This window comes from Pinus tabuliformis, chromosome 1_2 (genome assembly GCF_031772625.1).
Source record: "Pinus tabuliformis cultivar Carrire ecotype Pingquan chromosome 1_2, CPIR1, whole genome shotgun sequence".
NCBI lineage: Eukaryota > Viridiplantae > Streptophyta > Pinopsida > Pinales > Pinaceae > Pinus > Pinus tabuliformis.
In genome coordinates, this window is record NC_142298.1 from 54,694,848 (window position 1) to 54,710,354 (window position 15,507).

At 40.6% G+C, this 15,507-nt stretch overlaps 2 protein-coding genes across 2 annotated transcripts; both read left to right on the forward strand.

Annotated features, from left to right (window-relative positions):
• The first annotated feature begins 1,966 nt into the window (after positions 1 to 1,966).
• On the forward strand, positions 1,967 to 3,037 carry LOC149204399 (uncharacterized). Its single transcript, XM_089397111.1, has one exon. It carries the CDS (start codon positions 1,967 to 1,969, stop codon positions 3,035 to 3,037), a length of 1,071 nt encoding a protein of 356 aa, XP_089253237.1.
• A 2,606-nt stretch (positions 3,038 to 5,643) lies between these two features.
• On the forward strand, positions 5,644 to 6,102 carry LOC149204400 (uncharacterized). The gene has a single exon (XM_089397112.1). It carries the CDS (start codon positions 5,644 to 5,646, stop codon positions 6,100 to 6,102), a length of 459 nt encoding a protein of 152 aa, XP_089253238.1.
• The last annotated feature ends 9,405 nt before the right edge of the window (positions 6,103 to 15,507 follow it).

The window sequence follows — 15,507 nt, forward strand, 5'->3', positions numbered from 1 at the left end:
ATGTTAAGAGTAATAATAATAATATGAGAGGTTTATTTTTTGTAAATGTAATTGTGTGTGAGAGCCGACATAACAATAATAATGTAAGGGAGGAACATTTTATGGTATCTCAACCTTCAAATGGGTTCAGGTCGTTGTGCAGAGCAGGAGAAGGAGCATGATAATGAATCAGTGGACATAGAACCAGCTCTTGAAGATCTTCTTGCTTGTTGGGGACATGAAGTATCCGAGAAAAACCTACAACTCTTCTTTCCAAATAGCGCAGATGACCCTGTTCTGCTTGCAGAGAAGGTGGAAGGAGGTGGGTTGAAAAAAGCTGCTCAGGAAAGGGTAGCATCAAACCCTTCTTTGAAAAGACCTCTCCCCAGCCTGTCGAGGTCCTCGTCTAGTGAAGAGGACGGCGGGGACCCGAAAGGATTTGGAGTAAAAGGACAAACGAGAAGACTAGCCACTGCCCCTGAGTTATTGGTAGATAGGACGGTTGGGGGGTGTATGAAGTAAACAGAAACCCTGTTGGTAGCCGCTCTGAGCTTCATGAGACAGAAGAAACAAACGTTCCTGCAAAGAATAATCCAGGAGCGGGAGGAACTCAGACGGAGGCTGTGGGAGGGAAGAGAAAGAAGAACAATCCAATTAGAAAAAAGGAGGAGCGGCCTAGTTGCGTATTTGGAGTGGATATTAGTATAGATCAGGCAATGGAAGCCTCAGAAACCTTCTTAGTCGGCAGAGTTCGTGGTAGAAATTTCTCGGTTGACTCCATCAAGGACTGGGTGCAGGCTAAATGGAAAGAAGCTCCGGGACAGCCAGAAGAGATCAAGATTCTGGTCAGAGGGTGGTTTTGCATTAGATTTGGTGAAAAGGAGCACGCAGAATGGGTGTTGGACAAGCATTGGAGCTTCGGGAAAAGGCCAATCCTATTCAGAAGGTGGACGCCCTTGTTTGATGCTCAGAAAGAAAAATCGGTGGAGTCACCAGTATGGGTCAAACTACCGGGTCTTCCTATGCAATTCTGGACTGACTCGACCTTTACTACGATGGGTAATACCGTGGGGAAGTTTCTCGATATTGATAGATCATATCTTAGAACTCATGATTGGAGTGTCGCACGTATACTGGTAAGCTTAAATCCCAGAGAAGGTCTGGCGGATGCTATGAACCTGAAGTATCGAAGTCTAGAGTTCCTACAGACCCTGGACTATGAAAACCTCCCTTTCAGATGCCATCGCTGTCACAAATACGGACATCTGGCTCGGGAGTGTCCTCTAGGTCACAGGCGCTGTCGAAGACAAAAGAGAAAAGGAAAAAAACTGGAGGCTAATCGGTGGTCGTTATCTCAGAAAGAAGGGGCTCAAATTAAGGAGAGCGGTCTTCAGGCAGAAGTTTAGGGGTCGGGTCCGGAACAAGCGGAGGAAGCTGAACAAGAATAGCCTGGGATTTTAGCAAGTAAGGTTGTCTCAACTCCGGTGTCTCTCATGGGAACCGCAACAGCTTCTGAAATGGCAGGGGTAGCCCAGGCTAGTCTGCTTCTTTCCCCTTGTTTTTCCATATGCTCTTCTATTGGGTTATCTCAAACATGCTGTGAAGAGTCTGGCCCCTTCAGGCAGCTCGTGGATGATCTGTCGATCCTGAGGAAGGACCTAGCCACTTCAGACAGTGTTATTATGACTATTCCTCCCTCTCCAAAGCTGACTTCCAGTCCCACAGATGCTGCCTTATCTCTTCCTTCCAGTGTTTGGAGCCCTGAACCCCCCTACAATCTCAGATCACTGGCCACCAGAAAAGGGAAAGGGCTTGCTGTGGGAGGTCTGGAGTTGGACATGGTGTCAGCAGGACCGAGGAAGACAAGAGGAAGGAAATCAAATCTGACGAAGGCACAGTTGAAGGCTGTCATTGATATTGCTGGTGGGAAATAGATGTCCCTTCCAGGGGTGCTTAGAGAAAAGCGGACACCCTCTGAGGTTTCCCGATGATCATCTTATCCTACAATAGCAGGGGTTTAGCTAGTCTGCCCAAAAAGCTAGCTCTGAAGGACCTGGTCAGAACCAACAAACCTGACATTCTCCTGATTCAAGAAACGCTAGGGAAGGGGGAAGAAGTTACAGGATGTCTCGTCAAGCTCTTTCCGGGCTGGACCTTCCACGCCATTGATGCAAATGGTCATTCGGGAGGAGTGGCTCTGGGCTTCAACGCAAAGGTCCTTCGGGAGATCTCCTCCTGGGGATCGGATAATGTTTTGGCCGTGGAACTTTATTCCAACGAACTCTGCATCCCTTTTCATATTCTTAATGTTTATGGTCCAGTCTTGGATCAGGAGAGTTTCTGGAACTCTTTCTTTGCAAAGTCCTTTCTGTCGCACCCAAATCTTATAGTTGGGGGAGATTTTAATTTTTCTTTGGGGATGTCAGAATCTTGGGGGGTCAGAGCCAGGGCTGATCCCCTTTCTGATTTCTTTCAAAATAAACTGGCCTCTTCTCACATGGTGGATGTCCCTCTGCTCAAGCTGTGCCCGACATGGAGGAATCGTAGAATTGCAGAAGAATGGATAGGGAAGAAACTGGATCGGTTTCTTCTTGGTGAATCGATGGCAGAAAATTTACAGGTTTTTAGACATTGGGTTGGGGAAGGTGGCCTATCGGATCATTTCCCGGTCTTTCTGGAAGTGAAAGGGGCTTTCACTAAACCGGGCACCCCTTTTAAATTTAATGCCTCTTGGCTTTTGGATGCAACTTATATCAGTTTATTCCACAACACTTGGAAGAAAGACGCATTCAGTGAAGATGAAAGTCGCAGTCAAAATCTTATGGATAATCTAAAAAAGATGAAGGTCGCCTCTAAACAATGGGCACTCCAAAAGAAACTGAAGGATGAAGAAATGCTGGAAAATGTCAATTCTGAGATTTCTCTACTGGAAGTCCCAGGTGGAAATGGCTATGGATCAACAGAAGCTCGGGATAGACTACAGGATTTGGAGAGGGAAAGGAGGAGAATCCTTCATCAAAGAGAGGAAAGCTGGCGTTTAAAAAGTGGAGCGATCTAGTTGCAGGCAGGGGACGAAAACACCAAGTTTTTTCAGAATTACGCAAGAGGAAGGAAAAATTCAAACACTATCTGGGAAATGAAGAAAGTCAATGGTGATCAGGCACGTTCTTTTGAAGATCTGGCCTCCTTAGGGGTCAATTTCTTCAAGAATCTCTACAAAGCGACAAAGGAAATTTCAATTGCAGAAGTTATAAGAGTAGCGCAATTTTTCTGAAGGTTCATAGAGGAGGAAGGAAATGATTCTATCATGGCGCCTTTTACAAAGGAGGAGGTTGAAGACATCCTCAAGTCAATGCAAAAGGACAAAAGTCCAGGCCCGGATGGCTGGACTGTCGAATTTTTCCAACACTTTTTTGAATTCATTGGAGACGAGCTAGTGGCAGTTGTGGAAGATTCCAGGCATACAGGTACAATCCCAAATCCTTTCAATGCCACATTTCTAGCCCTCATTCCCAAGTCGGATCTTCCGGTTTCTTATGACGAATTCAGGCCTATTTCATTGTGCACCTGTGTTTACAAAATTATTGCAAAAGTTATCGCCTCTAGGCTTAAACCAGTCCTCTCTAGAAATATTTCACCAGAGCAATTTGGCTTTCTAGACGGCAGACAAATTCATGAAGCAGTCGGAGTTGCGCAAGAAACTCTTCATAGTCTAAAAATTGGAAAAAAAAAAGGAGTCGTTGTGAAAATCGATCTGTCAAAGGCTTATGACAGGATCAACTGGTTGTATCTCAGGCTTCTGCTAACTCATCTGGGTTTTAGGTATGATTTTGTGAGATGGGTGATGAGTTGTGTTTCCTCTTCTTCCATAGCAGTGCTGATCAACGGAGCGGCCTCTAGTTTTTTTAGTCCTAAGCGTGGCCTACGTCAAGGCTGTCCGCTCTCTCCTCTTTTGTTTTTGCTGGCAGCAGACGGCATTAGCCTTATGATTCAGGATGCTAAAAGACAAGGGACTCTCAAAGGTATTGAAGTGGCGGTAAACTTTTGGGTCACCCACCTCCTTTTTGTGGATGACATTCTCCTGTTCAGCAATGGAAGTCTAGAGGACTGCAGGACGCTCAAGAAGATTTTGGACCTTTTCCTGAAGGCTACAGGTCTATGCATTAATGAGAGAAAATCCACTCTCACATGTGCAGGTATGCCCAGAGAGCTTATGCGCAGAGTGGAGCTAGTGCTAAATTTCGAAGTCAAATCGCTGGAGGATGCCTTTAAATATCTGGGGTTCTTTTTGAAGCCCGACAATTACAGGATTAAAGATTGGAAATGGTTACTTATAGAAATTGAATCCAAACTGAAACACTGGAGTTTCAAGTGGCTGTCCATGGCAGGAAGGCTAGTGTTAATCAAATCAGTTCTGATGGAAATCCCATTCTACTGGGCTAGTTTGACTTGGGTTCCCAAAGGAATCTTATCCTCAATTGACAAATTATGTAGCAGGTTCCTTTGGGCGGGGTCGAAGTCGGAGAAAGTCACCCCTTGGATTGCTTGGGATAAAGTGGCTCGCCCTAAAGAGTGGGGAGGTTGGGGTATAAAAAATCTTGATTGCTTCTCCAAATCTTTAGTAGCAAAGCTCAGCTGGAGGCTCATTTCTTCTGAGAATTTGTGGACTTCTGTTTCTAAAAGAAAATATATTGATCCGCTATCAACACTAGATTGGATCAGATTGCTGCAAAAGACTTGCAAAAACTCCTCGGTGGTCTGGAAAGCGGTGGTCGCCTCTGTCAAAATTATAGAGAAGGGTTTGGCTTGGAGTGTGGGGGATGGAACTCAGATTAGGCTGGGTAGAGATCCATGGATAGGTTGTACTGAGATTTTCTCCCTTTCTCAGGGTTTGGTTTCGACTTCAAAGACAGAGGGCTATACACTCTAAATCAGATAGCTGATCCACGGGCTTCATCCATTTGGAGTCAAGGATGGATTCAGGGAAGAGATTTACATTTGGAGGAAGAATGGCTGGAGGAATGGGATCAGTTCAGAAGGGACCTCCTCAACTCCTCAGTCAGGCTCTCTGAATCCCCGGATGAACTCAGATGGGTCTTTGCCCAGAATGGGCTTTATTCCCCAAAGATGGGCTACAAATGGATGATGTCTCAAAAAGGATGGGAGAATCCGGACTGGTGGTTTAAACCGCTCTGGAAATTAAAAGGACCAGCCAAATCGAGATTGTTCTTCTAGTGTGTTCTACTCCAGAAAGTCCCTACGTGGGATTTTCTTCAAAAAAGAGGTAGGATTGGTCCTGGATGGTGCCCGCTCTGTAAAGATAGTGTCGAATCTGCTCAGCACCTGTTCCTTTTCTGTCCTTTTAACTCTAGCCTTTGGGTCGAAACGTTAAGGCTTCTAAAAATTCCTTTTAGATGGGAAGGGCAGGGGCTCTTGGAAGCTTGGCAGAAGTGGTGGAATGAAGCCAAAAACAATAGAGAGAGATCCATTCCTCTGCTCGTTACCTGGGGGACCTGGCTTGCAAGGAATCAAGTTATTTTTAAGGACTCTGCTTTCCCGATAGGTCGTCTTGCCGCAGAAGGAGCTGCAATTTATGAAAGTATCCCTGTTCCTCTGGATCCTCCTTCTGCTAGAGTTGTTCACCAACAATTTATTAGATATTCAATGCCGTGGACTTATTTTGACGGTGCCTCAGATATTAATGGCCGCTGTGGGGCTGGTTTTATTCTTCATTTATCAGAGGTTAAGGTTGTTAAAGCTTCTGTTGGTCTTGGACAGGGCTCCAATAACTTTGCTGAATTGAAAGCCCTTCACTCCCTACTCTGTTGGCTTATCCTTAGGAACGTGCGTGAAGTCCAGATCTTTGGGGATTCTATGAACGCTGTGAAATGGTTTAACGGGACTCATCAATGCAGGAATTTCATCTTGCTCCCTCTGCTTAGAGAAGTTTTACGCCTAAAATGTCGTTTCTCGGAGATCACTCTCTGCCATATCTATAGGGAAAGAAATTATGAAGCAGATCGTCTTTCAAACGAGGGTGTTGAACAGGTTTCGGGGTCCTGGACTGTCTTCGAGGAAGAAAATGGGTTGGTTCGTTCACTCGAACAACCCATTTTCGCTTAAGTTCTGTTTTTCCATACTCTGTTTTTTGATCATGTACATATTTTTTCTTTTTTCTTTTGTATATACTTCTTTCATGCAGCTAGCTCTGTTATAGACATTTTTGTGCCTTACAGCATGAAGCATGAAATGTCGATAATCTGAGGGATCCAAAGTCCCTAAACATGTTGTTCCTACCCCTAGAGGAACAAGGTCAGCAAACCACAGCACTGAAAATCAGTTCTCCACCTGAAAACACTCAAAAACAAGCTGTTTCTGGATCATGTCAGCTGCTCCACTGAGCATCTGCGCTGAATGTCAACTGCTCCACTCTGTACCTGCGCTGAATGTCAAATCTAATGAAGGCTACCTGCGTTGGGCGAGATTGGCCAAGTGGCACAGTCATTCTGCAAGGTGTCAAATGCCCAGGAAGCTTCCAAACTGACACTTGGATCAGGGAATTCGCCTTGTGATGAGTAAGAGGATCTAGATCTCCAAGTGGAAGCAAGAAACTCCAAGTGGACTCAAGAACTGAAGTATAACTAAAGTGGGAGAGGACACTAGTCAGCGTCATGCCAGCCTCAAGCTGACTCATCCTTTCTCCAAATCTCCTATATATAGAGCTCTCTCATGAGGTTTAGGGAGGCTGGAATTTGGTGCAAGTAAGGAAGTGCTGTTGGTTTGTGTATAGAACTATTGGGTGATTGCTTTGAAGGAGGTGAAGAGGAGATTTCTTTCTGCTGGGAGGTGTTGCTAGATTGGGCCTATTATGGTTGTAACACTCTCAGAACTTTACTTCTTCCATTAATAAAGTATTTGAGGTTCTTCTATATGCATGTGTCTCTATGGTGAATTGATGCTTGTATATTTGATTTATTCTAATCCTTGAATCAGTTATGGATGTATGCTTCTTGTAGTTTCCTTTCTTTGTGCTTTTACAGGATCTTTGTGTAGCTGGGCCGGTGAAAGAGCAAGGAGCTAGGAGCAAGCAGCAAGAGGGAAGATTGGATCAACCATTAGCGGAAGATAACGGTTAGTGGATCCCTTTTCTCTTCTCTCTCTCATCTCATAAAGAAGTAATCTTGAATAGCTTTGTATTCAGTTGTTGCTGAGGTACTATCACCCTTAGAGTGGGATAGGGTCATTCCGTATTGGATACTTTTCCCAACAACAGGCTCATGGGCTGGTTCCTTCACAATAGGAAGCCCGGGCCGTGGAGTGCTCACAATGTTAATGTTATACATTGGGGACGCTGTTCGCTGTTTTTTCTTCTGGTCTTCTGGCCTCAACTTGTAAACCGTTCCTCTCTGCGTGAATCAGTTCCCGGGAGGTTGGTCTCTCAGTTGGAGGCGTTTTGGGCCAATTTATTGGCTGTAGTGACTGGTGCACATACGCTCTTTTGGGCTGTATTAACTTTCAGTTGTGACTTCTTTTCACCCTTCATGGCGGAAAACAAGTCGGCTTGCAATGCTTGGCATATACTCTGTAACAATCTATTTATAATAGAAAGTTCGGTATTTTTTCTGTGGAAATAATAATAATATTATTGTTAATATTATCAATCATATTATAATAATAATAATAAAGTCAACCTTGATATTAATTTTATTATTGTTGTTATTAATATTATTAATAATCAATTGTATTGATTTTGATAATATTAGTATTAAATATTTTTAAATTTTGACTATGACTAATTAAGGTTTACTATAATAAAATATAGTCAAGTTACATTGACTAAAGATGTTGATAAATGAACACGGTTGAATATTGTTGACTATGATAAACATAGGGTTGACCAAGTTAGATCATAATAAACTATTAATAATATATCCATTCATATAATGATAATAATATTTGTTCACCCCTCTCTTGGGCTACATCTCCTAGTTCAACTTCCAATGTAGGGCCTCTTTCATTAAGTGCTTAGATTTGTGTTTTCATGGCTTTACAATGCTCATAATAGAATACAAAAGTTTCCAATGGATCCAGAAATGTTAAAAACCCCCATCTGGGTTCTTTCTGCACCTCATTTGGCCAAAAATTGAGAAAGTTATGCGTGTTACAAGTTTTTTCCATATTCCATAGCTAACCATCCTACAATTTGACCCAAATCTAACTTGAGTGCCCCAAACTCGGAACTGGTGCAAAAACCTAGCCTACAATTCCACCCTAACGGTGAATTTGTTGGATAGTTAAACTGTCCATTAACCGCCCAATTTCGAAAATCACGGTCGCATGGGCCAAGGGTTGGGGCTAACCGCCCACCCTCACCGGCTGGGCCCCCAACTAATTGCCACAAGTTACATTAATGCCCCATAGAACCTGACCCTGGTGCCAACGCACGCTGAGGGATTTTATCCGATGAACTTGATCATGTGACGGGCCATAGGCTCTGGGGTCGGCCCTCGCTGTAAGCGCCTTATCGCCTACCCCCCTTCAAATGTGACGCTCCTAGTTCTGCGATGGGTCATGTGACCCAGGGCTGGCCCCCATCTGTCTCCGCCTGTGATTTTCACTCCCGGTGCATTGTGTTGTGGTTGTGACCATGGGGCTGAGGCTAATCCATGGCCCATGGTCCCGCCCCATTGTCATGTCGAAGCGGGGACTAGGGTTGGGGCTTAGCCCTGGCCCCAACCTCCAATGCGAAATTGGATTCACATTAAATCAAAGTCGAAGCCTTATGTTAATAAGAAACATGTTGTGGCACATTGGTAAAGGCTTTTGGTGCTTGTTTCTTGGTTGTGGGTTCAATTTTGGTGGGCAGATTAGCCCCTACACAAAAAATTTAACCCATCACTAGAGGCCATGTGGCAGCCTCCAATTGGCCCACGTGGCTCTCCCCCGTTAGGCCACTCTAATACACAATGAGCCCATATATTAATTAAAAATAAATTTTGAGCCAATAAAATTCAAATTTTTGGACCAATTAGGAGTGGCCAAGTGGCAGCATGCCACTGGCCCAAAATGTCGAGTCAACTGTCAATTCTGCAAATTTTTCCGTGTTTGAGAATTTGATCAGAACACGATATCGAGAGCACACGATATTGGTTTTGAGTGTAATACGTTGCATTGTATTTAGGTTGCCGATATTTATGCACTGGTACAGGTTTTGAGCGCTTTCTAACATTTTGAATTTTGAGCACTAAATTGATCCCCTAGATCACTCCTCCCCATTAGAAGCTTTTGGACTCCTCCAAAAGATCATTTTCAGTCAACAAATAGATGACGGTACAATTCCCTCACCCTTCCAACCTCAATCCATTTAGCTTTTCTTGGATTTGTTGCTTTGAGCTCCTCATGAAGGTACTTCAATTTTGAAGTCTTTGCCTTTCTGTCAAAGTTAGGACCTTTCTGCAATTCTTCAAGATGTTTACAAGAGAAAAATTTTGTTAAAGAAATTTGAATATTCTCTCCTTGATCTTCGATCATAGGAGACTTATTCAATTTCAAGTTCACTTCACCTTGAACACTATAGTCATAACAATGCTTAGCATGTCTAGCCTTGTTTTGGCTTGACTCTTCACCAAATGTGAACGCCATCACCATGCACCATTCTTCCTCAAAGCCAAAACATTATGAAACCCACAAGAATATATTTTAGAACTAATGTCATCTTTGTCAAATAGCTTTTGCATATGCCTTTTGACCCTTGCATTCTTTAACACTGGCATCTTGTTCATACCAATGTTCAACAATGATGCATCTTGTTGCAAATGAACTTCACATTGTTTTCCTCTTTTAGGAGGCAACATGTTAGACTCTTGAAACATCTTATCACATGGATTATCAACCTCAATGAAATCAGATTTAAAACTTGATTCATATCCTTGAAAGGCTTTAGATTCATCAGCATCTTTATATTTAATCATCAATAATGTAAAATTCTGACTAGCATTTACAAACCTCTTCATTTGTCCAACATTCACAAGAGATAAATTCAAATTTTTTCTATGTGCTCTAACAATGTACTCAATCCCATCTATAAACAAGTGATACTTGTTCTCATGGAGATTAAGAACGACTTTCCTTTCATATAAGTATGGGATTCCCAAAACAATCCCATGAATGTCAAGTGGTACCACAACAAGTTCTTCCTCATCAATAAAATTTGCAGTGATGGAAAATCTAAGTATGCACTTTTCTTGTCACTTGCAACTTGACATTGTCACATACCCAACTCAAAAAATAAAGTGTAGGATGAGGAATGGTTTCCAACTTTAGTTTCTTAACTATGTCTTCTGAAATGAGGTTTGCTTGTGAACCATTATTAAACAAAGTATCTACCTTGTTATGTTTTGTGATGATTCTCATATGGAACAACTCTATTCTTTCTCTTTCATTTTGAGTTTCAATGGGTTTTCTAGAAGAACTAGTACTTGCAATTGAATTCTTACCTTTAAATCACATGGCTATGATTTTTGTTTCATTTCCAGAATTAGATCCTAGAGCTTTTTGTTTTTTTGCAGCAATCTTTTCTTTCTCCTCATTATTAATATTTTTGGGTCTTATCTCAAGATGAAGTTTCCAATAATGGTATTCATCATGGCCTTCTTTAGAACAATATTTACATATTAGATTTTCTCCTTCTTTCTTGACTGAAGCGTTCTTTTTATCCTTTCCTTTAAACTTCTCTTTTCCTTTTTCTCCAAACTTTAACGATTTCTCACTAGTTTCTTCAGAAACATTTTCCCCTCTTGCCTCTAAATGAGTTTCATGTACACAAACTTCATCTAGTTTTGTAGGGTTAAACATGAGAATGGTATGTCTCAAATAACTATGCAATCCTCCAATGTATTTAAGCAAAGTATCTTGAGAGGACAAATCTATACCCAAAATCAAAGCTCTTTTCCAAAATTCCTGAGTATAGCTCTGCACATTGTGACCCTTAGTTTGCCTAAAGTTTTTCCAATCCATGATAGATTTTTGCATGTATTCTAATGGATAAAATGAACTTCTTATTGCAACAAAAAAAAATCATTCCGAGAGGATAAAACCTTACCATGTTTCTACATGTCCTCTTGAGTTTTGGCTTCCCACCAAATAAGTGTTGCACCTTCCAATCTAAGAGAAGAAAGTTGAATTTTGGTCTCATCGTCCTTGATTCTTTGTATCCTGCAATACACTTCAATCTGACGAATCCAATTATCTAATTTCCTAGCATCTAGCTCTCCATCATACATAAACAATTCAAATTTAATATAAAGCTTTAACAAAGGAGTTTTACCATGTCCTTTTGGAGAATTTGGAGGTGCTTTTTAAAGGGTAGAAGAAGTAGAAGATGAGGATGAAGATGACGGTGAAGGTGGTGGTTTGTCACCATTCCCTTGATTCCCTTTTGGAGGGTTGTCTCCTTTTCCTCCATCTCCTTTTAGAGGCTTTGAGATCTCTTCATATAACCTTGCATTCCCCTCTTCATAAAGAACCTTTACCATTTCAGACATCTCAAGGAAAGATTTTTTGAAAATTCTTTCATTTCGAGACATTCCTTCAGGACTTTCTTCACGTGGTATGACCCTTTAAGCTTAAGGTGTGTTTGTTGTTCTTGAAACAATTTGAGATATTGGATCCACAAGTTCTCCTTCTCCTATTTTAAGCTTCAACCTTGTAAGCATCATAAAAACACTTGCAAACAAAATCAAACCTTCACAATAACATGATTCTTTGATACCAAAATGATCTGTATTAGAAAACTTGAAGGTGATATACAAATTACAAGTGAAATTTTATATGTGTTTTGGGTAATGTGTCAAGTTACTAAACACATAAAAAAGTGATTTTTAAACACAATTAACATTCAAAGAAGAGACAAAATACCATATCATAAACACATAGCAACAAACATGATAAATGAGTTCACCCCTCTCCTAGGCTGCATCTCTTGGTCCAGCTTCCAATGTAGGGCCTCTTTCATTAAGTTCTCAAAGTTGTGTTTTCATGGCTTTAAAATGCTCAAAATGCAATACAAATGTCTCCAATGGATCCAGAACTATCAAAAACCCCCATATGGGTTCTCTATGCACCTCATTTGGCCAAAAATTGAGAAATTTATACATGTTACAAGTTTTCTCTCAATTACAAAGCTAACCATCCTACAATTCGACCCAAATCTAGCTTGAGCGCCCCAAACCTGGAACTGACGTGCAAACCTAGCTTGCAATTCCGCCCAACGGGTGAATTTGTTGGACAGTTAAACTGTCCATTAACCCCCTAGTTCTGAAAATTGGGGTCACATGGGGGCCACGTGCCCAATGTTGGAAAAAGTAACTATGTTCGGTTTTCAATAATGTACTTGAGTCATCATGTAATGTACTTGTCAAAAGAATAAAGAAAAATGTTTTTTATTATTATTGTTGTGACTTATTAAAGCAAGGGTTTCATGCTTGTGTCACCCTATTTTAGGTCAAAGTCCCCATTAAGGAATTCTAGGATTTATTCTGAGTCTATAGAACTATTGTACATTGAAATAGACCCTTCTTGGGCTTTTGCATCATGTAAAAAGGTTAAGTATTGAGTCAAATATGAATTATGTAACCTCCACACCATGTGGGCCTAAGGGAAGATCAAGTCAGCCTAAGGACCCTATTTGACCCCACAAGAAGCCTATGAAAGGAAGCACATCGAATTATTTTGGAGCATCATTTGCTCATCAAGTTCTAACCCTCTTATTGTTGGGCAGAAGTGCGAAGTTCTCTTGTAGCTGGGAAAACGTGAGAAGTCTATTGTCGAGAAGCCGAAGTGAATGCGAGTTTGGGGAAGTCTAAGGAGACAAGGAAAATCGAAATTTCGATGTCTCTCTCTCTTTGTTTTGTGCCCTAGATTGGAATATCGAAGTCTTCCAACTTTCATTGTTGCTAGTTGTCATAAGTTGTTGCATAGTCGAAGTTGTTGGGAAGAGGTTGAACTTCTAAAAGGCTAGCTTGGTGTGGAGGGAAAGTCTTGTCTTGGTCTAGGGTGAAGAGTCTTAAAGAATACTATTTAAAGGAAGAATTATCTTGACTTGGTTTTCCCCTCAAGGGGGGTTTTTCCCTGGAATGTGCCTACATCTGGTGTCTATTGTTTTATGTGTTGCTGCTTTTGGTAATTGCTTGATGAACTAAAGAAAGAAGATATAAAGAATTGTAATAATAAGAAACATCACAAGTAATTATCAAGATCAAGAAAATCTTTACTTCCTTTCTAATTTTCCAACATGGTATTAGAGCTTTGGTGAAAAAGGAAGTAAAGGCGGTCTCTAGCACTTGATCAATTCATAGGTACTATCTCAAGGAAGAAGTCCATTATATTCAGGGAGGATGTCTAACTCAATCAAGAGTGAGAACAAAATTGAAGGAGCATCTATTTTCCGATCCTGGAAGAAGATGATTGACCTTATCCTCGAGAAGAACAAGGTGTTGGACTTGGTAAAAGGAAATGTACAGAAGCCTATTGAAGAATCCAGTGATGCCGACAAAGTGAAATTCAGGGATATAGAATTGGTGCCTATGAATCTGATGGTAGAAGGGATAAAATACAATCTTGTCCCATTTATAGCTAACATCAATCATGCTTAGGAAATGTATGAAGCCTTGTTGAAGTTGTTCACCATTAAGAACATCGGTCAATTAGCAAGTTTGAAGAATGAGTCGAGGACTACGAAGATGACTAAAGAGGATATTGTGGCAAACTTCTTTGTGAAGATAGCTAGACTCAGAGATGATCTCTTGGCCATCGATGAGATTCTTCTGGATAAAGAACTAGTGATCACTGCTCTATTAGGATTTCCACCCTATTAGGGTGCATTTGCTGCATGTCTCAACAGTTGGAAGGTAGCTCCCACCTTGGAAGAATTATGGACTGTCCGTATTTAGGAAGAATTAAGGATCTCAATGGTTTCCAATCCTGAAGGAGTATCAAATGCTTAGGTTTCTCATCATAAAGGAAAGAGATCGAAGGGACCAAGGAAGAAAGTTGACATGTCCAAGATAGAGTGCTCTGAATGTCATAAGATGGGTCAATACAAAAGTGACTGTCCTGACCTGAGAGGTCGGGATCAAGCCAACTTTGTTGAAGAAGGAGACTCAAAGAATGTTAAGCCCGAAGAACCTAACATTAGGGAATTACACTATTAAGTCGTTTTCTTGTAGCTTTACCTATATTGTTTTATATGTTTTAGAAATTATAGGAAAAGACATTATTTTGTATTGTTTTTAAGTTTGCAGGTTTTCCCTCAAGCTTTGGAGGGAGCTCCCAAAAACTCCAAAAGATAAGTATCTCATGTATTTTCAATTTTGGGTTCATGTACTCATTTCGTTTTGATTATATTAAATACTAATCACCTTTCTCCCTCTGTTGTCTTAACTAGGGAAAACATCTGAAAGAAGGAGGATCTCTCAAGACAAAATTAGTCAAGGAACAAATGTATGCTTTGAATACATTGATTGAAAGGATTATTCATTTGATGATCTATTACTAACATTGTTATGACTAGCTGTTTTGAACTTTAGCGATTATTGTTCGGGTGATTCATCTCTTGATAAATCAACCCACCCCACTCATATTCTTGATTGACTATGTAGAACCCTAGACAGGTTTTGGAAAACTCTAACCAAAGGGTATGCTAATGTGAATGTATGAAACCATAAACTACTTAGGGATGTTGTGAAATGCTATTTGAAGTTTTTTTGATGATGTCATGTTTTGGAATTTAGTATGATCAGGAAAACCTAACTTGTTAGGGTAGAATGATAAGGTCCAAATCTTGAACCTTTGAAGTCTTGGTAATGTTGGGTTTGCTATGTTTCCACATTGGAACTCTAGCTCATTAGGGATTGGTGGAATGTGTGAGAAAGTCCCTTATATTGTCTTAGAATTGATTTCCTTGGTATGTTTGTGTTTTGATAATCAAACCCTAGTATATTCAAGATGGTTGTGTGTCTAACTCTTATTGATCATTGTAAACTTGGGTTTGACTAACACATGATATGAAATGCATTTGCATGATGATGAAATCTAAGAATATATAGATATGTCCTTTTTGGTTGAAACTCTAGGTTGGTCTAGATCAAATATATTAATGTTGTTGGACATATGATATGCTTATGTATGATATACATGAATTCCTAGATATATGGGTTGCCCTAGTTATTGTTGGTCATAAGTTTTAGGATTTAATTGAAGTCCTTGTTTGAAATTTTAGGATGATCATATTTGGAAATGTAGGGTGTTGAAGCTAAACCCTAGTGAAGTGAAATTGTCTAGTTTGTGTGATAAAAATATGAAATCTATTAGATTATTATTGGAACATGAAAATCTAGGGTTGTACAGTTAAATCCTAGTAATAACATTGTCTAGTGTGAAATGTAACAATCTGAGATCCATGTATTTAATGATTGTTGAGATTGTGAAATTATAAGGTTTTGGAATTAAACCTTAGTAAAAGTAAAATAT